Source organism: Perognathus longimembris, chromosome 13 (genome assembly GCF_023159225.1).
Source record: "Perognathus longimembris pacificus isolate PPM17 chromosome 13, ASM2315922v1, whole genome shotgun sequence".
Lineage (NCBI taxonomy): Eukaryota > Metazoa > Chordata > Mammalia > Rodentia > Heteromyidae > Perognathus > Perognathus longimembris.
Window position 1 is genome coordinate 855251 of NC_063173.1, and position 27250 is coordinate 882500.

Here is a 27250-nt window from a genome sequence, read left to right on the forward strand (position 1 = left end):
ACCTACTAGACAGTCCTAAAAATAAATTACCTCAAATTCCTCTGGGTGCTAGGTAAATTTCATTCAGCTATGTTATGCACCAGTTCTAGCTTCCTGTCGGGATCCTTCTCAAGCTCATTATTCATTAAAAGAATCAATAATGGCACTTAAAATACTAAGTGCTTAACTTACAAAGGCTTCAAGAATGGTAGTGCTATCCAGTGTTTCATCAACAACAGGATTTTTACTGTTGTTTTATCATTTTTGTTTCTTTGGCAGTACTGGGGTTTGAACTCAGGGCAGGCACTCTAACCGCTGAACCATGCTTCCATCAACAACTTTGCTCATCCAGTGTGCTGATGAATTGGTTAATAAATGAAAATCCCACTGTTTCCAGCCCTGAGGGAAAGTCTCGGAATTTATGTTTTAACAGGTTCCTTGGATGATTTGAATGTAGCTTGTCAGAGAAACACACTTTGAGGCGATGGTGACTGCGTGATGAAAAAAGGAAAAAGTGGCTGGATACAGCTTGACTCGGTGCCTGGCTGCAGCTGCCTGACAGGGGCACCAACACGACCAGCTCAGCAAGCACAGCTGTGAACTACTTCGAAGGCCTGGGCAACGTTCGATTGCTGAATGGCTTGCAGAAAGAGCTGGGCTCGGGGGCACTCATGTCTCATTCACTGGAATCCCAGTCAGGCTGAACAGCTGTGCAAGTCCAGTTCTTGAACTGACCCTCCTCTGTAAGATACCATCCACCTCACTGTGTTGGTGTAATGGAGTGCAGTGTGGGTTTCTGGAGTGAGGATGCTGGTGATTAAACCGTGCTACCCATGTGCTGTGCTACTGAGCTACATTCCAGCCGCTGGAAATGTTTCTTTCACTGTCTGTCTTCTGCCCCCTGCCCCCAAACCTCCCCTCCAGATGGAATCATTTAACACAGGGCCAGAGGGAGACTGCACAAATGCACTATCACAGGGACGATGATGGATGGCTCATGAGTGGCTGAATTCACCAACCAAAGAGAAGAAAATCCACAGGAGAAGAGAAGAAAAAGATGCAGATTCAAAGGCTGGTGAGTCTGATCATGTGCTCGCTTTGAGCCCAAACTCAGCATGAGACCACTTAACTTCAATTGGAGGCAAAGACAAGTCATCTAGATGCTTTGATATGTTAGAGGGACATCTGGGAGGATTATCAAGGTCGTGGCTAGAAGGAGATCAACGAAGAGTAATCACCTCTGCTATCTGGGAGAACAATTGTGTCAGTTGGGTGGGATGATCTTATTCTATCAGCAAAGGCATTTTATTTTGCTGTAGTATTTGTTATACTTACATATATTTACTCACATAGTGTGTGAATAAGTGAATAAATGTCTAGCTATAGTGTGATTGCTTTCACTTTTTTTTTTTTTTTTTTTTTTTTGGTGTTGGTGCTGGAGCTTGAACTCATGGGTTGAGCACTGTCCCTGTCCCTATGCTTTTTAGGTCTAAGCTGATCTTCTACCACTCTAGCCAATACTTTACCTTGCTAAGCCTTCTTCTTAATGTTCGCTTTACCTCTATCCACAGGCTTGGCAGAAAAGAGTCAGAATAATGGTACTTGCCAAAGGAATGAACACCGTGATACAGAAAGTAAGAAAAATACACTATTCTGCTTTATGAATGTAGGCCAGGGGGAATTTTTTAAAAAGAAAATATGAATTGAATCTTGGTGATTTGGAGTTTTCCAAAGCTGGCTATGGGATGACGAAAGCAAATTGCACACAAGTTTCAAGATATAGCTGTGGCCCAGAACTGAGGTGGGGGTCATGGGAGTACCTGACAGCCGACGAGGCTGGGCCACGAGATGCCAGCTTGTTACAGTAAGGAGCCTCGATTCCTCCACCCCTCCGCCGAGAGCTGTGCCAGGCAAGGCTGAGCAGGTCAAAGGCTCTGTCTCCAGGGCCTTCTGACCCGGTTTCGGTGAAGAGAACTTCGAGGTGCTGGCTCTGGGGACCCATGACCGGGATACACATTTCCCCATCAGTCCAGTATCTTTTCCAGTGTTTATGAAGCTGTGGCCTATATCTCTCTTCATCTGTGTCCTGCCTCCAGAAGCAGGGGGCGGGGAGGCTGCTCAGGATGGCAGCTGACGTGTGCGCACGTGTGTGTGCGCGCGCGCGGTGATATTGGGGTATGTACTCAGGGCCTGGGCACTGTCCCTTGGCTTTTTGCTCCAGGCTGGCAATCTACAACTTGAGCCAGTTTCCCTTCTGGCTTTTGGCGGGTTCATTGGAGATAAGAGGCTCACAAACTTCCTTGCCTGGTTAGTTTCCAACTGTGATGCTCAGGCCTCAATCTCCTGAGAAAACAGAACTGCAGGTATGAACCACTGGCACCTGAGCCAGTTTTCCACTTTTTATTAGAACATTTCTTTCACTTAGAAATCGATTTTTCAGAAGAGAACAACCTGAACTCTTTAAACATGTACTGGCTAAGGGAAAAGCCAATACTTCTCAAAATATTGTATAGGACAACTTTTTCTCTTAATGAGTGTTTGAAGGATATTGAAACAGTATGTGCCATTTATAACCTTACAGCTCTAAGGGCCTTTTTTTTTTTTATTATTCTTTCATTGAGCTTTCTCACGCCCAATTACTAATGAGGTAATTATCAACACAGTAATCCCTGCATAGTGACCAGGGAAGCAGGAACGGAGCTGTGGAGCCACAGGCAGGCAGGGCTGGGGTTGTTCTGTTAGTGATCTGAGGCTTGTCTGTGGAAACGAAAAGGGCCCTAGTTAGGAGTTAGGGGTGACCTTGGTGGCTTCCTGGAGGCAGCCTGGCTGGGCAAGAAAGGAGCACCTGTGAGCAAGAGGCCCCCTGGATATCTTCATTCCATACTAAGGGTCCCCCAGTTAAGTGTCCCTCCCAGGTATGCTGTGAGGACCAAGGCACAGGTGGCTTAGTAAATGTCATTCTCTCAAACAAACACACACACACACACACACACACACACACACACACACACACACTCAGAACACTGCTTATGGAAAGCCCCATTCAGCTAGGCTGAGGACTCAGCAATTACTCAATAATTTTTATCTGTGTAGTTCCCCTTGATACTGCCAAAATCATCTTTGCTTCATCTGCCAGTTCGTATTTTTAAATATTTGTAGCAAAAATAGAAACTCATAGGGATAAACAGGGAATTGGAAATTACACAGCTGCATCCATGGCAAGTTGTGACTGAAGACTTCTTGAAGTCGGAGGATTTGTTTGCTTGGCTTGGTGCCTTTCTGAGAGGTATCAGAATATCTGTAACATCGGCCTCCCTGAGCAGCTTGCTTAAGACAGCAAAGTGAGGTTGGTGGCCCCACTGTGGGGATTGTTTATCGTCTATGTGGCTAATACCTGGCTCTGCAGATGCTCCGAAGGACTGCACCCACACAGAGCTCTCCTCTAAGGAGCTGGCACGTGCAAGACACCCAAGACACCTCATACGGGCTGCGGCAGTAATACAGCCCTGAAAGGCTCTGTGAGCGTGTACATTCCTACCCGTTAGGTTCTAGAAGGCACCAAGCCCCATTTTCTCTGGGCCAGTCTCCAGCTTCAGAATCTGGGTGAGTGAAGGGACTCCTGGCCTCATGGTTAGAGTCTGGCTCTGGTCCCAGGAGGCTGCATTAAATTTTTTTTTAATTCTTAAATTAAAAAAAAATTGTCGGTGGTGAGGCTTCAACTCAGGGCCTAGGCGCTGTCCCTGAGCTCTTGCTCAAGGCTCACACTCTACCTCTTGGAGCCACAGCTCCACTGAGGCTGCATTTTAAACAAGCACTCCAGGCGAGTCTCAGACTCACAGACTGTGCACTGATGGAAACAGATATTCACCTGACCTTGGGATACAAATAAACATTGTTTAGAAGGACTCTGTAATTTGCTCAAGGTAGGTAGGCAGCTTGCCAATGGGAGTGGGAGCTTCTCCCCTATCTGCCACCCTGAGAAGCCATGTCTTCTATGAAGCCTGTGACAGGACAAGTATTCTAGAAACCATCCTTCATCTTAACACCCAGAGTGTGCTTGTGTTTTCCTCCATACAGCTTTCTCTTCTATTCAATGCTAGCACTGAATTCTTGCCTTGCCCCTGGATTAGGCATGTCTTCTCCCCCTGTTGTAGCATTTGGGAACTCACTGACCGTGAGGAAAGTTGCTAATTCCTACCCCGCCCCCCGCCCGCCCCAGGCTGGCCAATTCCCAGTCAGTAGGTAACTTGCCTGTGACTGTGGTCTTCGTCTGCAAATCAGTCATCCATGCCCATCCCCAACCACCCTGGCTCTTACAGGGCTCATACGTAGGCCACAATCCTCTACTCCATTTCCCCAGAGCCAAGCATCAGAACCACGGACAGCTCCAGTGCTCCTCAGCCCATCCAAACTATTCAGACTAGCCATTGGGAGCCTGCCTAGCCCCCTTACCCCACCCAGCCTTTCCTTCCCAGGAAAGCCAAAACAAAAGTTCTTGCACCCCTCCTCCCCACCCCCCTTTCCCCTTCATTCCTCCCCAAGCCCAGTGATGTCCTGTGGGTCTCTGTGTGGCATGGTGTCACAAGCTATCCTTCCTATGGTAGTTCTCTGATCTGTTGGCCTCACAAACCGAAAAAATAGTAAAACCAGACTCTTAAAATGGCCTCAGACTAAATTATGAGCAGCTGGAGGACAAACTCTTGAAGAGTTGTAAGAGGGACTTAGTGTCTTATTCACTATGGAAGGTTAAATATTTGTTTAAAATTTGTTAAATATTTGTTTGATTAGTTTAAAAAACTGTTAATGGCTCATGCCTATAATCTGAGCTACTCAGGAGGCTGAGATCACAGTTTGAAACCAGCCCAGGCAGGAAAGTCTGTGAGACTCTTATCTCCAATTGACCACCATAAAAGCCAGAAGTTGAGCTGTGACTCAAGTGATAGTGCCCTAGCCTTGAGAGAAAAAGCTAAGGAACAGCAACTAGGCCTTGAGTTCAAGCCACAGGATCAACACACACACACACACACACACACACACACACACACACACGCACACACACAGAGTCAACAAGCTTATTCTTGATCTTCTTCACTTTGAGGGTTAAACGTTCATGTCAATTTTCAAACTCCTCTCAAATGTACCTACTTTTCTCTAGCAAAAGTGTAAGAGTGAATGGCAGACTGCACAGAGTGGCTGAGTTATCACAAGCTCCTTCACTCATGCAAGTAAAACAGTTTCTGCTTCTACTTTGCCATGAAAGTGACTGTGTTCCTCATATACATTTAAAAGGAAAGAAATATTTTAAAGGGTCGAAACACACTCAATACAGTGGACTCGGCTATTTATATTCTTGGATGGGCACAGTGGGGAGAAAGCCTGTGCAATGAGACGTGAAATGTGTGAGCAGGCAAACCCAAAGGACGGTGTAAGATTGCTCAGAGACAGGCAAGAGAGCACTGGACCAGAAGCCAAACAGACCTAGATTCTGTTCCTTACTCGGAAAGCCACCTCTCTGCGTCACATCTGTAAAGGGAGGGGGGAGAGAAGCCACCTGACCCTTCTGATCACCAAACTGCCAGAGGATCTCAATTATGGCTTTGAAATGGAGCTGTTTCGGAAGGACGAAGGTAGGCATGATGGAAGGCCGGTGTGTAGGGAAGTAGAGGGGGGCGGCACGAAGGATGATAGAATGGAAATGGGCATGTTGTAACGCCTTGAGGGCAATGTCTTGAGCAGTACCCTGCTCAGGAGGAACGGGTCAGAACGAGAATGTTCTGAATAACGAATGTCTGAGATGGCTCCGAGCCTCTGGGACAGTCCAACGGGAGTAGCATTTTGCTTTCCCCACAGGCACTGAGTGCCCTTTGGCCTGTCAGCGCTACCAGCTTCCAGGCTCACCCTCAGCCCCCCTGGATGACAGGAACAATAGGGCCACTGGCTGGGCGCCACGCCAGCCTCACTGGAACATTCTGACTCTCAATGACCTTTACGGAGACAGCAAACAATCCCCCATTCCGTCCTACCCGGTCCACTCCATTTCCCTCCTTTATCACAAGGCTTTCTCAAAGTTGCCTAAATATACACAAAACATCCAATTCAAGCACTAGTGCTGCTGGCTAAACTAGCCAAATAGCAATAATTTAGGAATATTTATGTCGAACCAAGCCTGTCTGACCAAAGAACATTCTAGATATAAAAACACAGAATCGACAATGTTGATTACAATCACTCACACACACACACACACACACACACACACACACACTCTAAACCAACACCAAAATGAAAGCATCTGCTTAGGAATGGTGGTATGTAATTTAAGCAGAATTTTTAAAAATAAAAATAAGCTTTCCTTATTTCTCTGTGTGGCACCTACTAAGTTTCCCATGAAAGGAAAGCGAAACAGGGTCAGAGACAGCCATCACTAAGGCAGCCACCCGCCCCAGCTGGGAAGGCCCGGTTATCTGGAGGGGCCCAGCGCTAGCTTGCTGTGCGAAGCCCCACCCTGGCCCCCAGAGCCCACCCCGTCCCACCTCATTGAACACATGAGTCTGTCACTTTCCGTTCCACTTGACTTCTACTTTCCCCTCGGGCTGGCGGCCACAGATTCCTCTTGGCAACCACCATGCTGGTTTCCATGGATACCCTCCACTCCCAGCCAGGAGGCTGCTCAGAGCAGATGGCCAGCCACACTGGGGGGGGGGGGGGGTAGAGGCACATCTGAATTATGAGCGTTGTACATCCCTCTATTCCCCCTCCTCGCAAACACACACACACACACACAGATTATGCTTGCATTCGTCATTCTGACTCTGACAAGGAATTTACAACATTGCAAATTTTACAAATACTACAAGTGCTAACATTCATGGAGCATCTACTATCTGCCAGGCAATGAATAAAAAAGGAAAGAAATAATTTCCCGGGACAACTTAAGGAATTCTGTTTTTCTTATTCCATTTAAATATGATTGTTTGGGGTCAAGTCTCTTTTGAATTTGTGCGGATTATTGACTTGCAGAACAATAATCTTAGAAGAATCTTTAAACTTCAAGTTTCTAAAGGGGGAAACTGAGGCCCAGAGACCTAAAATAGCTTCACCAAGGTCACACAAATAGTAACTAGGAAGGCCAGACTCTGCTCTAAGAGCCCCAGAGAATGCCAGAAGCGGCTGATAGTGCTGAACCCAAAATATATCAATTTTTTCTTACATATAAATATCTACAAAGTTTAGTTTATAAATTGGGCTCACTAAGAAAGTAACAATAATTAATAAAAATAGAGCAATTATAATAAAATGTAATGAAACTTCAAGCAACATTACTTTTTTGCTTCAGGGCCTTTAAAAGGAAAATCAGGATTACTTGAACCCAAGCACTGAGACAGCTTTACAGTCAATCTGATAACCAGGAAAGCTATGGTGCCAAGGGCACCTGCAGTTAGAATTCACACTCAGAGCAAGACACAGAGGGACAGTGTGAGAGCTCACCATGCTGCTCAGAACAGCATTCATTGTAAAACTTATGAGCTACTTTATTTTTTGCCAGTCCTGGGGCCTGGGCACTGTGCCTGGCTTCTTTTGCTCAAGGCTAGCACTCTACCTCTTGAGTCACAGCGCCACTTCCGGCCTTTTCTCTGTGTGTATGTGGTACTGAGGAATCGAACCCAGGGCTTCATGCATGCTAGGCTAGCACTGTCCCAGTAAGCCACATTCCCAGCCCCAAACTACTTTTTTTTTTTTTTTTTGGTGCTTGTACTGGGTGTCTTGAACTCAGGGCCTGGGTTGTCCCTTCAGTTTTTTGTTCAAGGCTGACACTACCATTTGAGCCATAGCTCCACTTCTGGCTTCTTGGTGGTTAACTGGAGCTAAGAGACTGATAATTTTTTTTTCATTTCTTTTTTGGTCAGGGCTGGCTTTGAACTGTGATCCTTAGATCTCAGCCTCCCGAGCAGCTAGGATTACAGGGATCAGACATTAGCTCTTGGCAACAAAAAACACATCAACTTTTTATTTCTTGATTTTTCCACTTAATACTTTTGGACTGAGGTTGGCCACAAGTAGTGGAAACCATGGAAACCGTGGAAAACAGACCCCATGGATAAGGAAGGACGAGGCACCAATATCATTTATGTTTCTCAATTTGTTTTTTAGAACTTTTTCCTCCATTACCAACTGCAACCCTAAAAACACCATTATTTAAAACATTCATGCTTCTGCTGGTTAATCTTTTCTTCTGCTCCATGACAATCATCACTGACACTACCACCACTACTACCATCATTACCATCACTGTTACCATCACGACCATCTTCATCATCATATTTCCCCTGACTACTGAAGTACAAGATGACATGGGATAAATCAGGCTGTGGCATCCTCAAAGTCTAGATCAAGAAGAATTCAACAAACGCGGACTGGGTGCATGAACAAAGGACTAAAGTAACACTCTGACAGTGACCGGGAAGTCTCGCTCACGCACTCCCCCAATTGCATTTTGGATTAGGACAGTTCTGATGCACAAAAAGACTGGCCAGAGAATGGTGGTGTTAAGACGAGATTCTTAGCAGCTAGAGTCACCAAGCCCCTCTCCAAGTCACAGCCTGATTTTGGCCAAAATGCCCTCATAGCACAGGTCTTCTATTCTACTCTTGGGTGATAGATTCTAGGCAAACTTTGTTTTTTTTCCTAAGCATATTTCTTATTCTTTGTGTATTTATTTTAAAGCTCTCTTCAACTCCAAGGGGAAACGCCACACAAAATGGTCATAGCAGCAAGAGACTTTCACAATGGTGCCTCATGTACCTTGTATTCTCGGTTGCTATGAGAGATGGCTTGGTTACCATTATATATGAAGACAAAGAGACTCTTGCATGTACATCAGCTTACTGTTGCTTTTCAACTGTACGCAAACAAGAAACAAGAGCGAGACTCTGTCCCTTGGGAAACCTAAGTGGTGTGCCGAATAAGGCACAGCCTAACCAAGTATTCTCAGACATTCTGCTCAGGTAGTTACTTGCTAATCACGTACAGACTATGAGACTTGGTAGCACACATTCTCCTTTCCTCAATGACACAACTATGGCCCATGAACTCAATCTAGCCCTCTATGAACTAAGAATGGGTTTATTTGTTTTGAGAGACCAGGGATTGAACCCAAGGCCTCATACATACAAGTGTTCTACTCATGAGCTATACCCCAACTCTAAGAAAGGGTTCTGTAGATGAATATTTGTTGTGAATTTGATGTAAGGGAACACTAACTTTGAACCCCAATTAAGCCAATGTTATTCCCCCAAATATCCAGTCTTTTCATTAACAAATCTTACGTAATAGTAAGATTATATTCAAATATTATTATATCTAATTCTTTTTTTCATTTTTTTAATTTATTTTGTCTTATTTATTGTCAAAATGATGTACAGAGAGGTTACAGTTTCATACGTTAGGCCTTGGGTTCATTTCTTGTACTGTTTGTTAACTCCTCCCTCATTCCCCCTCCCCCTCCCCCTTTCCCTCTCCCCCCATATATCTAATTCTTGTGAGGTTCTTTTTTTTTATTTTTTGGCCAGTCCTAGGCTGTGAACTCAGGGCCTGAGCACTGTCCCTGGCTTCTCTTTGCTCAAGGCTAGCACTCTGCCACTTGAGCCACAGCACCACTTCTGGCCATTTTCTGTATATGTGGTGCTGGGGAATTGAACCCAGGGCCTCCTGTATACGAGGCAAGCACTCTTGCCACTAGGCCATATCCCCAGCCCCATATATCTAATTCTTAACAATAATATTTTGAGGAAAATGTTTTTTTCTTATTATGTAATGCTTTACCTGCAAAATAGCTTTACTTTGGCATTTTGGCCTGCAAGGCCTAAGCTATTTACAATCTGTCCCTTTACAGAAAGTCAGGCAACTCCAGGTCTAGACCGAGGCTCCCTTCCCAGATTCCCTCTTCCAGGTCCCTGCTTGCGCCTGGGACGCTTGTCATAGCTGATGCATGTCTCCCTCTCCTCGGCCCAGCACCCTTCCTTCTGGATACGTGATCTACTGAAGCCAGCCTGACCCTTCGAGGCCCAGCTCAAGTGCTACGCTCCTCTGAAATCTTCCCTGTTTCCGCAAGTCAGAAGTGATCATGAGGGCTGGGGATATGGCCTAGTGGCAGAGTGCTTGCCTCGTATACATGAAGCCCTGGGTTCGATTCCCCAGCACCACATAGATAGAAAATGGCCAGAAGCGGTGCTGTGGCTCAAGTGGCAGAGTGCTAGCCTTGAGCAAAAAGAAGCCAGGGACAGTGCTCAGGCCCTGAGTCCAAGGCCCAGGACTGGCAAAAAAAAAAAAAAAAAAAAAAAGAAGTGATCATGTTTTTCTGCTCAAAAATCACATGACATCTTATAGAACATAGCTCTGTGATAGGGGCTCCCATATGCGGCCAAACTGCGGAGGTCCTGGGTAGGAAGCTACCTATGTACCAAAGGAGACTGATGCATATCTGTTTTGCAGATGATTCATGGACTGGGGCACTCGTGAGGAAGTAAAGGAGTAAACAATGGAAAGGCAATCTGTACTCCTATTAAAAGAGTGCGCGAGGCCTGGTGTCTGTGTAATCCTAGCTGCTCAGGAGGCTGAGACCTGAGGATCATGGTTCAAAGCCAGCCCATGAGGACTGGGGATATAGCCTAGTGGCAAGAGTGCCTGCCTCGGATACACGAGGCCCTAGGTTCGATTCCCCAGCACCACATATACAGAAAACGGCCAGAAGTGGCGCTGTGGCTCAAGTGGCAGAGTGCTAGCCTTGAGCAAAAAGAAGCCAGGGACAGTGCTCAGGCCCTGAGTCCAAGCCCCAGGACTGGCCAGAAAAGAAAAACAAACAAACAAACAAACAAGAAAAAAACAAAGCCAGCCCATGAAGGAAAGTCTGTGAGACTCTTATTGCTACTTAACCACAAAAAAACAAAAAGCAGAGCTGTGGCTCAAGTGGTAGATTGCTAGCCTTGAGTGAGGAGTGTCTGTCTGTCTGTGTCTCTTTCACACACACAATCTCACAATCTCTCTCTCTCTCTCACACACACACACACACACAAAAGGATGATTCACACTCCGAATGAATTGTCTGACTTGTATGCCTTTCAGTGACTCGTGTCTTTGTGTGAGAAAGTCCAGTTATCCCACGTTCCCTGCAGGCACTGACAAGCACTTCTATGTCAGCAGCTGTGGGGACAGAACAGATAGGCAGCTCTAGTCTCTCTGACCGTCTCTCTCGTTATCCTCTTACGTTTCTTTCCCATGTGTATTACCTCCACCACTCCAGTGCCCTCTGAGCAGAAACTTGCATCTGAACTGCACATTTCACACAGTGGGCCACTAAATCCTCAGGGGAGACAGAGGAAGGGATGAGAAGAATGGCAGCCCATTCAGAGAGATTCTACAAACACTGGCTGGGGTGTCTTCTATATAGGTCCACAGACTGGGCTTAAAGGACAAAACTCAAACACCGCCTGCAGGGAGTTTAGGATAACTGGACTTTTCTGTACAGTTCTGAAGAATCATGTGATATAAACCAAACCCTTGAGGGAAGATACTAGTATAATGTCACAAGAGAAGGGAAGTCATTATAATCTGAAAAAAAAATTTGACCAGCTGGGTGCTGGTGGCTCACGTCTGTAATCCGACCTACTCGGGAGGCTGAGATCTGAGGATCAGGGTTTGAAGCCAGCCCAGGCAGGAAAGCCCGTGAGACTCTTATCACCAATTAACTACCCAAAAAGCTGGAAGTGGAATGGTGGTTCCAGTGGTAGAGTGCTAACCTTGAGCAAAAGAGCTCAGGGGCAGTGCGTAGGCCCAGACTCTTAAGCACACTTGCGCACGTGCACACACACACACACACACACACACACACACACACACATTACATCCAATGTGTACATAATCAACCCATACTCTGACTGGTGGCATCTAAGAATGAAAAATGCAGAGTCTGGTAACAATTAGATAATAACAGCTTATTAAGCACAACAACAACTCTGAATTCATTTCCAGAGCCATTTTAGCTGGTTAACATTCTTTCTTAATTGCTTTCACTAAGATTCTAATTTTATGTTTCTTGTTTTACACATTCAATGTTTTTCTGTATACAAAATGGCAAGAGCCTGGTCTCCCCATTTAATTCATATTTGCATACACTATAAACAGTGACTCAGAGATGGATACTGAACTGAAAAAATATACACAGAAACTCTTGTCTGAGCATTTCCTGGTTCTTTTCCCAATTTAGGAATTTGGGCAAACAATTGTGGTTTAGTGGTAGAATGCCTGCCTCGCATGCATGAAGCCCCAGGTTCGATTTCTTAGTACCACTGAAACAGAAAATGATGGAAGTGGTGCTGTGGCTCAAGTGGTAGAGTACTAGCCTTGAGCACAGAGAGGGTCAGGGACAGTGCTCAGGTTCTGAGTTCAAGCCCCAAGACTGGCCAAAAAAAAAAAATAGCAGCTGGACCTCCTATTTGCCATGTAACACTCAACCCACCAGTAATGATAATGAGGATAGCTCCCATCTTTAAGTGTGAGGTGGGCATTATGCTCACAACTGTGCATATATTACTCATCCATTTGTCTACAGTTCAAAATCTAAACACCACACAAATAAGCTGGGAGGATAAAGATGTGTAAGGCAAGTATTACGTAAAAGAGCAACATATTTAATGAAAAGTTAAGCCTTTCAACAGACTTACAAGGTAGGTATACAGTGTTACTGATTCTGTCTTATCTGGAGAGAAACAGATCAGAAGAGAAATGCTAAGTAACTAGCCAAAAGTAATACAGCTAATCTGTAGGGCATTTTTATGTGCTGGTACTGGGGCTTGGACTCTAGGCCTGGGTGCTATATGTTAGTCTTTTTGCTCAAGGTGGCACTCTACCACGTGAGCCACAGTTCCACTTCTGGCTTTTAGTAGTTCATTGGAGATACGAGTCTCACTGGCTTTCCTGCTTGGGCTGACTTTGGACTACAGTCCTCAGAGCTCAGCCTCCTGAGTAGCTAGGATGACAGGTGTGAGCCACTGGCACCCTGATGAGAGTTGATAAATGTCATGCAAAATTTGAAGGCCAAATTCCATTACAAGGGCTGTGTTCCTGAAAAGCCTGCTGTTTCGAATGTCATTGTTAAAGACCTCTAGGAAGAAATCTAGATCCCAATCCTTTTTCTTTCCTGCTGGAACAAACTTCTATGCACACATACGCGCACACACGCACACACCCTAATCCAGAAAGTAGACCTTGACTAGGCTAAGACCTCCTTTTCATCTACATCCCTCAACATTTCATATATATTGTTATGGTCACACTTAATACTATCATACCTTACCACACTATCAGATCTTACCACATGTTTCTCTCTACAACTCCTGATCCAAGCCCAGTGCCTCACACGAAAAATGAGAGATGCTTCCTGAATTAATAGATGAAAGACTTCCCTGGGCAACCTACTCTGCTCCATCCTCTCAACAAAATGCCAAAAGCAGCCAGCACTGAGAGTGGTGGGTATTATCTTCCTCCATCTTGATCACGATTCTGTGAAGTCGCTATTGTGTATTTCTCTTCCTTTAGTTGGTGGAGAAAAGACTTTCCCAAGGTCACACAGATTTTAAGTCACACAATTCAAACCCAGTTTTAATGGTCACCAAGAGGGTCCAGGATTCTAGGACATCTGCCTGAACTCAAACAACCATCCCTTTGATGAATCTTCCAAAACAATTAGCCAGCCCTCGCAAAGTCCCTGTAGAATTCTGGCCCCTGAGTTGAACCTTCACGGGAGGCCTGCCTGGACTTGAGAAACAGGCATCGACGTGAGCTCACTCAAGAGCAGCAGTATCCAGGGACAGCGATCGTACGCTCTTCGTCGGAAACCCTCAAGGCAGCCTTTTATGCTCTGAAGGTGCTACATTGAACTTTGAATAAAAATATTATGAACCTGCTGCATTATTATTATGGAACCAGGATCAAGTAAATCCAACCTAATTCCCTGCATTGGTAGTATAAGCCTCTTTCACAATGGACTAAAAGCCCTGAAGGATAGGAAGGATTTAGAAGGCGGGGAGCAGGAGCAAATGTGCACAACACACACGGAGACATGATAAATTACATAGGAATCTAGCCCTTCACATCCTGAGGCCAAAGGGGGATATGCATAGGAGTGGTGGACAAAGGCTCAATAGCTATATGCAGATGATCATAGAGAAGAATATTCTATGAAATGAACCCCAAGAAAAGGAAACAAGAGACATTCTTCTGCCATTGCTCCTGTTTTTGTATTCTTTTCCTTTTGTCTTGAATGTTTGTTTGTATTTGGGAAGGCACAGAAAAGGTGGAACAAGGATGAACAAATACAACGGTGATACTCACTAGACACTATGTAGAAAATAAACTGGCTATCTTGTGGGTGGGAACAGGAGGGAAAAACCGGGAGAGAGCAAGTGAGACATGGTTCAAAAAGAATTGTACTCATTACTCATTACCTGACTCCTAACTGTAACCCTCTGTATATCAACTCTACAATAACAATTTTTAAAAATGTGCACAAAATCCTGCACTAGTTAAGTGTGGGGCTCATGAGAGCCCAGGTTAGGCTGTGATCTGGCCAGAGTACTTGCTGTAATTTAATGTGGGGCCGAGGCCAAGAACGCCCAGGGAAAGGCTCAGGTGTGTGCAAGGAGCAGCGAGTAGAAAGGCTAGAAGCACAAGGCAGGTCAGACCTGGAAGACTCTGACTGCACATCAACACCCCTGGGCCTTTTCCTGGAGAAAGAGGATCCAGGGACAGGAGTGCTGAGGACTACCCAACCACCCCAGTGCAAAAACAAGGTGGATGGAAAAGGGTGGCTTGGACTCAGGAGAGACACCACCAAGGCCTCCCAAGAATGGCGTGCTGAAATGTGGGGACTAGGGCCACGGGGCAGGGTCAGCTTGACCACAGCTGTAGTCTGGCATGAGAACCAGACTGGTGAACCAGTTGTGTGCCACTGTGCCACTGACCAGCTGTGTGATCTCAGTCCCCACCCTTCCCTAATCCTGTTCTTCGACTGTGAACATGAAGATTCTGACCTTAAAAGGTCACTAAAAAGTCTACATTTAAAACCTAAGTTAGCCAGATGTTGGTGGCTCACTCCTGTAATCCTACCTGCTCTGGAGGCTAGGATCGGAGAATGTGGCTGAAAGACAAGACAAATCCATGAGACTCTTCCCTCTAATCAATCAGCAAAAAGTTAGAACCATAGGTGTGGCTCAAGTGGTAGAGCACTTTTTCTGCCTTCAGTGGAAAAAACTAAAGGGGAGCATACGGCCCTGAGTTTAAGTCCCAATACTGGAACAAAACAACAACAAATAATGATAATAATAAAAAAATGTTAAAGCCATTAGCACAGAGTAAGCCTTGAGAAAATGAGGTTGAAACTCAACTATGTATCTGTTCTCTCTAACATTAATTTGCATTTTGGCATTGCCAGCCTTCTCCTAACTCCTAGGGCTTCATACCGAGCAATCCTTGAAGGCCAGGAGGCTGGAAATACACACTCCAGGGTATGTCACAGTGGGGGCCAACCTTCTGAAGTCACTGTAGGAAATGCACACCAACCACAAGAGAACAGCAGCGTGGAGGAGGCAGCACTCCCTGAAGACTGAAGGGTTTTGTGGCTTGAGGTCTGGGCATAAGTTTCCCGCCAAAAGAAGTTACACCAGACTTAGTCCTACAAAAGCTTTTTCATTCATCTGAAAGCAATTACATAATGATGGTGGACTATATACTAGAACGAAAATGGGACCATGAAGAATATCATGGAGGTGTTGCGCAGGGCCAATAGGAGGGGAGCTGGGAGATGGATGGGGGAAGTAAGTGTAGAAGCCACACCCACTTTCATTGACTTCTCCAGGCTCCCTCCCTGCTTGCTGGGCCCTGACCTCAGCTTCTAGCATAGACAAGTTCAGTTCTCACCAACAGGTTGAGATGGTACAGATCTGTTCTGCCCTTTCTCCTGAGCATCAAACGCTATACCTCCATTTAGTTGGTATTTATTTTGAGTTTATTTTATTTTTAGGGTATAACAATACCCAGAATGAAGTCCATGTGTCTTAATTGTTGGCATGTCTAGACATATGAAACTATATATGCCAAGGGGCTGGGGATATGGCCTAGTGGCAAGAGTGCTTGCCTCGTATGCATGAAGTCCAGGGTTCGATTCCCCAGCACCACATATATAGAAAACGGCCAGAAGTGGCGCTGTGGCTCAAGTGGCAGAGTGCTAGCTTTGAGCAAAAAGAAGCCAGGGACAGTGCTCAGGCCCAGAGTCTAAGGCCCAGGACTGGCCAAAAAAAAAAAGAAACTATATATGCCAAGATACAGAACATTCCTTATGCTCCTCAGACAACTACCCGCCCACTCACAGATCACCACCTACGACCACCATCAATTACTGCTGCCTTGTTTGTTTGTTTTTGCTGCCTTGTTTTGAACTTCATATAAATGGAATCATTGGGGGTGGGAATATGGCCTAGTGGTAGAGTGCTTGCCTCACGTACATAAAGCCCTGGGTTCGATTCCTCAGCACTATATATATATATATACATAGAATAATATACATAATACATAATAAATATAGAAAATATAGAAAAAATAGTCATTCAATAAATGTCCTATACTCATGTCTGTGATCTATTCATATTATTGAGGATCATAATAATCTCTCTCTCTCTCTCTCTCTCTCTGCCAGTAATAGGGCTTGAACTCAGGACCTTGAGCTCTCAACTCACATTTTTTTGCTCATGGTATCTGACACTCTGTCACTTGAGCCATAGCTTTTTGCTGGTTAACTGTAAATAACAGTCTTGAGGATTTATCTGCCTGGGCTGGCTTTGAACCTGGATCCTCAGATCTCAGCCTCTGAGTAGATACAATTACAGGCATGAGCCACCTTTGGCTAGCTATTTCTTTTTTTCTTTTGCCAGTCCTGGGCCTTGGACTCAGGGCCTGAGCACTGTCCCTGGCTTCTTTTTGCTCAAGGCTAGCACTCTGCTACTTGAGCCACAGTGCCACTTCTGGCCATTTTCTATACATGTGGTGCTGAGGAATCGAACCCAAGGCTTCATGTATACGAGGCGAGCACTCTTGCCACTAGGCCATATTCCCAGCCCCTATTTCTATTTCTATTTCTTTTTCATTGCTATGTAACAGTGGCTTACAACTGAGAAGACATTTGTCTCTCCCAATGGTGTTTGGGCAATGTCTGGAGACATTTTTATGACATAACTCAGGGCAGGAAAAGGTAAGAAATACTACTGCATGAAGTGGATAGCGGCCAGGGATGCCGCTAAACATCCTTAAGCACACAAACAGTCCCTCACACTCAGAAATGTAACTGTCTGTGGTTAACATGCTGCTGATGCTCAGATTGAGAAGTCCTGTGTGTCAGTCTCCCTTAAGCTATAGGAATCAATTGCCATTGCGTGGCTTAAAATGACACAAATTTCTTATTCACAGCTCTGCTGCTCAAAAGTCCAAAATGGGCTCATTGTCAACTTTAGAGAATAATCCATTTTCTTGCTTTTTCCAGCACCGATCACCCTCCCATCCTCAAAGCCAGCAGTGGCCAGCCAGAACTCGCACAGCAATCACTCTTACCATGACGCCTGTCTTCCCATTTCACTCACAAGGACTCTTGTGATTACTTTTGGATAACCAAATCCAGGCTGTTTTCTCCATCTAAAGATTCTTAACTTAATGAAGTCTCCAAAATCTCCTTTGCTATATAAGAAAATAGAAATATATTCACAGAGCCAGGCACGAGTGGCTCGTGCCTATAATCTTAACTACTCAGGGGGCTGAGATCTGAGGAATGTGATTCAAAACCATCCTGAGCAAGAAAATCAGTGACTCTTTAATCCTAATTAGCTAGCAAGAAGCCAGAAGGGAAGCTGTGGCTTAAGTGATAGAATGTCAGCCTTGAGCAAAAAACAGTGACAGCTCTCAAGATCTGAGTTCAAGCCCCAGTACACGCACGCGTGCACACACACACACAGAGAAAGACAGACAGACAGACAGACAGACACACACACACACACACATACTCACAGTTCTAGGAATTAGGAGGTAGAAACTTTTAAGGGAGGTGTCAGTCTGCTACCAGACCCTGATATATTCTGTCTAATTTGTGTTATTGATGAACATTTGTGCCCTCTTCTTACAGATAACAAAGGAAGCTGGATGGCTCACATCTATAATCCTAGCTACTCAAGGAGCCTAAGATCTGAGAGCCATAATTTAAATCCAGCCCAGGCAGGAAAGTCTGTGGGACTTTTATCTGCAATTAACCGCCAAAAAGAAGCCAGAAGTGGAGCTGTGGATCAAGTGGTAAAGCACCAGCCTTAAGTAGAAAAGCCAAGCACCCAGGCCCTGAATTCAAGCCCTAGTACCAGCACAACCAAACAATGAAAAAAAAAAAAGAGATGAGCCTGTGTCCTCTGTCCCTCCTCCCCATCTCATCCTCAGGTAATGATACCTTCAAGTTCTACATGCACAGAATTGGTTATGATTCAGCAGTAAGTTCTTCTCAAATCTATTTCTTCCCCACTGAGGGTCCACTCACCCTTCAAGTCACATTTTCTGCAAAACACATTCCAGATAACCCTCCAATTTGGTGGACTTAATTCTTCTCTCCTGTTTCATATTGGATCTGCACAGACTTTTATAATGGAACCTACAACTTCTCAGCACATTTCTTTTCTGCACAATAAACACAAACCTCTTGAGAGCAAGGACAGCTTGATCACCCCAGGACTTAGTTCAAGGTCTGACCTATGGTAGACGCTAACATCGTTTCCTGGATGAAGACTGAAATAGTACATGCTGATAGAACCTGAAGGAGGTGCTGAGTGTCGAAAAGAAATGGTGCAGACAAAGTCTGTGCTTTCAGTGGTCTCAAAACCTATGGGCAGAGAAGATGCCTTATGGGTTCAAAGTGCTAATAGGAAATAAGAGTTCTGAAGTGCTAGTATAAAAAAAATTTCTGGAACTGGGTGACAGTGGTCTATAATTCTAGCTACTCAGGCTGAGACATGATGATTATGGTTGAAGCCAGCCCAGTCGTTAAAGTCTGTGTGACCCTTATCTCCCAATAACCATTAATCAAAAAGCCAAAAGTGAAGCTGTGGCCTAAGTGGTAGAATGCCAGTTATGAGCACAAAAATTCAGGGACAAGATAACCTGCCCTATGCCTCCCTCTTTACAGACATAGTAAAGGAATTTTAAAAGACAGAAGGAAAGAAGGAAGAGAAGAAAGAAGGAAGGAAGGAAGGAAAGAAGGGAGGGAGGAAGGAAGGAAGGAAGGGAGGGAGGGAGGGCAAGCCATACTAAAAGAGATAATCAAAATAAAACCAACATTCTGTTCTTTGAAAACCCTAAAAATTAACTTCAATAACACTAATTCTGAAAACACAAAAGTTAACCATTGGTACGAAGGTAGGCACGGTGGCCCCTGCCTGTAAGCCTCGCCACTCAGGAGGCTGACATAGGAGGATCGGGGCTTCGAGCTAACCCAGAGAGGAAAAATTTGAGAGATTCTTTATTTCCAATCAACTAGCAAAAAGGCAGACGTGGAGGTAAACTCACAGACAGACCACTCATCACGAGTGGAAAAGCTAAACGAGAGCAGGAGGCCCTGAGTTTAGGCCCCGGGACACCTGGTGCATAGCCACATCCCTTGCTGGCACAAAAAAAGTGCTGTGACCAATCTATGTCAGTTAAATTTCAGATTGTTCAAGATACAAAATTTTCCAGAACCATTACTAATCACTGAGATTACTCCAAGAATGAATACCGTCACAATATGCAACACACACATATGGAGCTGGACTGAGGCGTCGCGAGGCTGGGTGGGGTTGGGATAGATGGGGTGGCCCTGACCAAGATGCCCTGCACTCATCAACTGACACGCCCTTTGTACAGCTACTGAAGGATACTTTCTAATAATTAAAAAAGGTAAAATAAAATGATAAATAGGTTCTGAAAATAAAACTGGCCCAAGAAGAAATACAAAATCTGAACAAATAAATTATCACTAAAGATACCAAACTGGTAGTAAAAAAAAAAAAATTAATGAAAAAGACCCCAAGTCTAGAAATTTTCACCACAGCATCTTATCAAATATTTAAGGAGCCACTCCTTACACAAGTTGTCCCAAACGCCAGAGGAGAAGAATCTATTCATCTAATTTTATAATCCTGTTTTGGTTTTTTTTTTGGCTTTTTCTTTGGCCAGTCCTGGGGCTTGGACTCAGGGCCTGAGCACTGTCCCTGGCTTCTTTTTGCTCAAGGCTAGCACTCTGCCACTTGAGCCACAGCGCCACTTCTGGCCGTTTTCCACATATGTGGTGCTGGGGAATCGAACCGAGAGCTTCATGTGTAGGAGGCAAGCACTCTTGCCACTAGGCCATATTGCCAGCCCTAATTTTATAATCTTAATCGTATCACAACAAATATTTTTTAAAAAGGAAAAACTGTAGACTAATTTCACTTACAAATGTGCACAGAGTTTAAATAAAATGTTTTTTGCAAACCAAATCCAGCATAACAAAATGTTTTTACCTAAGAAAAATAATTCCCAGGAATGTAAAGATGCCTCAACATCAAGAAAATTTTAATGTACTAAAAAAGAAAAATATTGGGCTGGGGATATGGCCTAGTGGCAAGAGTGCTTGCCTCGTATACATGAGGCCCTGGGTTCGATTCCTCAGCACCACATATACAGAAAATGGCCAGAAGTGGCGCTGTGGCTCAAGTGGCAGAGTGCTAGCCTTGAGCAAAAAAGAAGCCAGGACAGTGCTCAGGCCCTGAGTTCACGGCCTAGGACTGGCCAAAAAAAATGTATCTGAGCAATAATAAATTAAAAACTGTAATAAAAATGAACTATTTACAATAAGAATGACAACTGAAAAAATTAGCTTAGAAAAAAATTTAATAAAAGAGAGCGTATAGCTTTACTCAAACTAATGGCATAAAACAACGAGCTCAGAAGTAATGTCCAGGGCTGGGAATGTGGCCTAGTGGCAAGACTGCTTGCCTCCTATACGTGAAGCCCTGGGTTCAATTCCCCAGCACCACATATATAGAAAATGGCCAGAAGTGGCGCTGTGGCTCAAGTGGCAGAGTGCTAGCCTTGAGCAAGAAGAAGCCAGGGACAGTGCTCAGGCCCTGAGTCCAAGGCCCAGGACTGGCAAAAAAATAAAAATATAAATATATTTTTATATATATTTTATATATATTTATATATTTTATATATATGTTATATATATATATATATAAAATTTAAACTGGGCATGGTGGTGCACACCTGTAATCCCAATGGAAGATTCGAGGCCAGTCTGGTCTATATATTAACAAAATGTCTCAAAAAATAAAAGTTACAAATAATAACAAGACTTTAAAATGGTATAAATGATTGCCAATATGATTTTTTTTCTGGAGAAAAATCACAAAATATACACAAAGAGTATGAACGATTTGAATAAAAAGCGGGTCTGTCATATTTTAGGTTGGCAATTGCACCTTAAAGATGGCAAATCTCCCCAAGTTGTGTTTTCTCAAGGAATGCCTGAAGTCTAGAAGCACCAGAGAGAGCACATTCGAGAGCCCAGGCCACACCCCAGACCACTACATGGCACTTTCTGGGCAAGGCCCCATGCATGGGTATTTTGAACGCATTTCCACAGCGCAGCAAGGTCGAGGCCTCTGTGCTATACGCAGATACAATTGGGACCAGATCCGGAAGGACTGCTGCCCTTCCCCCACGTGAACATTTCTGTCTGGTATAAAATTCCAACGTTATCCCAAAGAAAGACATGACCTCCTTACATAAGATTGTAACATATTCATTTGGTACCTCTGGCACCCTGGCTGATAGATAGATAGATAGATAGATAGATAGGTAGATAGGCAGATAGATATAGATATAGATAGCAGGGGGTCATTTTCTGAGATAAATTCAACTAAATGAAGTTGAAAAAAATGAATCAGTATGGAGATGAACAGCTGGGTGCAGTGGCTCCTCTATGTAACTCTAGCTATGTATCTGTAATCCTGAGATTACAGGCTGAGATCTGAGGAATACTGTTCAAGGCCAGCCAGGGGAAAGAGTTCAGGGGACCCCTTCTCAACCAATAGCAGGGTACACTAGTATACACCTGTCATCACAGCTATGTGAAAGCTGAGATCGGGAGGAACACAATTCTAGGCTGGCCTGGCCAAAGAAAAAAAAATTCACAAGGTTTCATCTCAATGGAAGAAATGTGGTGATGTACGTCTGTCATCTCAGCTACTTCGGGGAGTCGTAAAATAGGAGGATGGTGGTCCAGGCACGGCCCTGGGCAGAAAGGGAGACTCTGACTCAAAATCACCAGAGGAAAGAAAGGCTGGAGGCTGGAGATATGGCTCAACCGTAAAGAGATTATCTAGCAAGCACAAAGTCATGAATCCAAACCTCAGCACTACCAAAAACATATATCTCATATATATATATATACACAATGTATGTGTATATATACAATGTATGTACACATACACATGTACACATATATACATACACAACGAAAAGAATGTCACCAAAATTCCATTGGATTAACAAATCTAAAACAGCACCAAGACACAAACACAGCTCTTTCTTTTCTTTCAGTGCTCATGGTTGAGGGAAAGATATGAGCAAAAGTATTTGACAAGTAGACTGTGATAAGAGCTCAGATAGTAAAGTGAAAACAGAAAAATCTAAATGGTGGGGCCTAGGAAGGTGTCACTGAAGATATGGCATCTGAGATCAGCCTTGAGGTGCTGCTGGGACTTAGGCAAAAGGAAATTAGGAAAATGAGCAGTTGGAGCAGAGGGTAATTCCCCATCGCATCAACTAAGTCAATGGACTGTTCTCCAACCTTCATGCAAGGCTGGAGGGCAGACATCAAAGCTGCTTTTCCTTTCTGACTTCCTTGTTATTGCTCTCATTTTTCAAGTATTTTGCCTCTGGTTTATTAATGCTGCCTCCTGGTGCCTCAGCTGATATTTTCTAAGAAAAGCTTCTCATTAGCATTTCTATAGGGAGCACCTGCTGCCCCATCTATCCCTATTAACTGATGGCCAGGGCAATGGGGTTGGCTGGGAAGGGAATTTTAATCTCCTCCTTATGACTCATCTGTTTTCTAACTGAGCATGGCGGGACTAAAGTCACAAATGGTCTCCCAGTGACACCCATCCTTAACACTGGAAGTGGTAACAAAGACATGCTTCTCAACTTTATAATACCATCAATGTAGGAATGAGTGTATTAAAAATTAATAAACCTTGTGACTGTGAATAATTCCAGAGACACCTCATACCACTTGAATGAAAAAATAAAAACAACATTCCGGGCTAGCATGAACGGATGATGGGCCAGATGTACTGTTTCATAAGAAAATTTTCTCAAAACCATGGTGCCAAAGAAAATTAAATATTATCTACATATATATATATATATACAACTAATACTAAATGCGGAACATCTATTTTACATTATGTAAGAATCCATTAAGCTGATGGATGTGTTCCTTCCCTATTCAAGCAAACGGCTCACGCTGATATCAGGTGATGGATGTCACTTGCAAAGCCCACGGGAGGAACCAGTCACCATGGCGCATACACGCCATGATTTATGTAGAGTGGCAGGAGAAAAGGGTTTGGTAAATCGCATTACCTGCGAGACAGAGCCTTATTTGGTTCCTACTGTGATTTAAAGCCCTTCTATGGTGGCGATGAGGCAGACTTAAATTCAAGAATCCAGCATCACAGCAAGGAAAAGGTGTTGGAAAATAGGGAGGGGAAATAAATGAACAGAAAACCCTATAGCTTCTGAGTGTTTTTTTCTCTACTGTATATTTAATGTATTGATACTTTTCATATCTACTTTCATCCAAAGTGCACTTCCTCATTATTGGTAATTTTTTTCCTTGGAAAAAAAATAATGTTAAATTCCACATCCCATTTGTCCTGCATTCAAAGTGTTCATTAAAGAAATGTATGTCTCCTAGCAACACTCATTCTCTTAATGATTTAAAACTCTTCTGATTATACAGCAAAATGGAACTGCTGCTACCAAAATCATCTGTGCAATTATGTTTTACAGAAGACCTGAATTTAAAAAAATTGCGAAATGAAGGGGTGACATTGTCAAAAAGCATTTACTCATAACCTGACTTTTGGAACTGAAACCTTTATACCACTATGTAATAATAACAGTAAAAGGGTGACATGTTTAATAATTGTTTAATAGATTGGGAGACTCCTGGTAAACACCAAAAAGTCATTCACCCCAACTGCAAGAGAATCTCTTTTCCCTCCCCAGTCGTTGTCCTTTCCAGCTTGTGTGTAATTAGAAATGTGAAGCAGGGCCTGCGTACTAGGCTTTGTTTCAAGGGGGGAAAAAAAAACTACATAAAGCTTTTTAAAATAAATGAACAAATAAATAAAAATTGAAAACCTAGGAAAGTGCCCAGTCACCATGGCGTAAACAAAGGGAGGCTCCATTTCAATGACAATTTGATTTATAAAACCTTTTCCTGGGTCACTCTGCAACCCACAATTTGAAGCGAGTTGTGTCTAACATGTGTGGTCAACCCATCATCCGTGAAGAAAGCAAGTCCTTTGCTAGTATGAAAACATGGACAGAGAGGGTGGCTCACGTTTGAGAACCCTGCCTCTCTGTGGCCTGGCACTGGTGGTGGGAGGGGGGGATGGGGAGGAAGCGCCTGCCTGCTGAGTGATAAGCGTCCCCCTGCCACTGGGGGCTAGAAGGGGAGTAGGAAGATGAAGCCGTTGTGCCAAGAATCTGTGATGTTTGGCTGGCCTTGGATTTCACAGGGAATGTACATGAGTACAGCCACCGAGTAGAAGCAGAAAATTACATCTGGTATTCAATATCTTATGCCCTTGCTTGTGTGCTTTCCTTCTTCTCTTTTGATCCTCACTTAGTCGCAGCATTAAAAATATTGTGAACATGCTACTCCCTGGACCAGAGCTTTGAAAGGAAGTGAAGTACTACGGCCAGAAGGCCAGTGAGTTTGTGTGAGTGTGTGTTTGTTTGTGTGTGACAGAGAAAGAGGGGGCGAGAGAAAGAGATTGAGAAAGACTGTACAAGTGGAAGGTAAAAGATGTGAAAAAGTAGGAAGGTATGAAATTCTAGGGCAGCAGAAGGGCTCAGGTTTTGTCAGGGAAGGTGTGTGTGGGGTTGCTTGTCTTTCTGCAAAACAGGGAGTGCTTCTCATGTTCACCGAAGAAGGACGTCAGCCTGACCGAAAGCCGCATGCAGGGAGTTGGCAGAACACCTTCACTCTGCGGTCCTCCCCACCGCACCCTTCCGCAGGAAGAAGGCCTGCCTGGCTGTGGCAGTGCTGAAGGACCCCACAAGTCACATGTGGAACACATCTAGCTCAATTACTCATTGTGCACATCTGCTTCTTTAGAGACATCCAAACCCAGGGCTACATATTCAGTGTCAACCGGAATCTGTCAGCTAACTGATGTTGGCTGAAACAACAGGGAAGGACTGAAAGCTAAGCGTCCAGAAATACACACTGAATAGATGAAGGGCAAGAAAACAGACAGAAGGACCGAGGCTGCAGCACAAGGAGAATTCTAGATGTGGGGGACAGGGGATGTGTTTTCTTGGGCATGAAAGCATTAATGTACAAGAAATGTGGATGTGCCAAAGAGGGAGTTCTTGGTGGTGAGAATAAGAAATACATCTGGAGAATAGGAAGGATGTAGAGGGAGAATGGCGATGCCTCAATTAGAAGAGAAGGCTGGAGGCACCCAGGAAGTGGAAATGTATGAAAATGACATAGAGGTGTATGATGAAGAAAGTAGGAATGGAACAAAATCCATGACCACTACCTGCTGAGCACAGAGAGAGGCTATGCCTAGCACAGTAATAATGCTAAGGCATTACATTAGGTATATGTATATAACACACACACACACACACACACACACACACACACACACAAAGCTGGATGCCAATGGCTCACAGCTGTAATCCTAACTACTCAGGAGGTTGAGACCTGAGGACTGCTAGCCTGCCTGGGCAGGAAAGTTCATGAGACTCTTATTTCCAATTCATCACCAGAAAGCTGGAAGTGGAGCTGTGGCTCAAGTGGTAGAGCACAAGCCTTGAGCAAAAAGATCAGGGACAGCGCCTAGGCTGAGTTCCTGCCCCAGGACCACCAAAAGTGTGTGTGTGTGTGTGCGCGTGTGTGTACACACACATATGTATGTACACATGCATATGCATGTGAATTAATTAACCTAACAATAAATGAGTAATCCTAATAGATATCGAACAGGAGTGGTGGAGGGGAGGGGAGGATCGGGGCAATCTGGAGAAGGGTGTGGTGCCTGAGTGTGGCCGGGGGAGGCGAGGGGGACCCCTCAGAAGCAATGGCTGTAGGCCTGGGGCTGGCCCTGGGGCCGGCTAGGGCAGGGGGAGAGGTGGGTAGCGAGGGAATGGCAGCCCAGCTTTGGACGGCAGGGAGGGGGGCCGGGGGAGGCTGGAGGGCGGGATGATGGAGTGTTAGGACAGGATGGGGCGCAGGCCGGGGGGCCGAGCGGCGGGAAGGAGGGGAGCGCAGAGCCGCGGCCGCGTCTCACCTGTAGGAGCTGCTCGCCGCGCCGGTCACCTCCTCGCGGATCTGCCGGTTCAGAGCATCGGCCACGGCGCGGCCCTTGCTGCCGTCCGGGCCTGCGGCCTGCAGGCCGGAGGGCGTCGGCTCGCGGCCCTCGGCGCGGCTCACCATCCAGGGGGGCCCGGCCCGGCGGCGGCTGTCGCGTTCATCCGCCCCGGACGCCTTCCCGGCCGCCGGGCCGCCCTCTTCCGCCTGGGTCGGCGCTGCAGGCCTCGGCTCGCGGCCTTCCGTGCGGCCCTCGGCGCGGCTCACCATCCAGGGGGGCCCGGCCCGGCGGCGGGTGTCGCCCTGGTCTCCGCCCGAGGCCTTCCCGGCCGCCGGGCCGCCCTCTTCCGCCTGGGGCTGCGCAGGCCTCGGCTCGGGCTCCCGGCCCTCAGCGCGGCTCACCATCCAGGGAGGCCCGGCCCGGCGGCGGGTGTCGCCAAGATCTCCGCCCGAGGCCTTTCCCGCGGCGGGGCCGCCCTCTTCCGCCTGGGTCGGCGCTGCAGGCCTCGGCTCGTGGCCTTCGGTGCGGCCCTCGGCGCGGCTCACCATCCAGGGGGG

At 45.2% G+C, this 27250-nt stretch overlaps 1 protein-coding gene across 2 annotated transcripts in view; it reads right to left on the minus strand.

Moving 5' to 3' along the window:
* Map6 (microtubule associated protein 6) overlaps positions 1-27250 on the minus strand; it is a 55305-nt gene that overhangs the window by 26693 nt on the left and 1362 nt on the right. Inside the window, exon 2 of one of the 2 annotated variants that reach the window (XM_048360427.1) lies at positions 26673-26918. In XM_048360427.1, the coding sequence (XP_048216384.1) occupies positions 26673-26918 (246 nt within the window). Of the gene's footprint in view, positions 1-26672 lie in introns of both variants that reach the window. The other variant, XM_048360426.1, reaches the window with a different exon arrangement.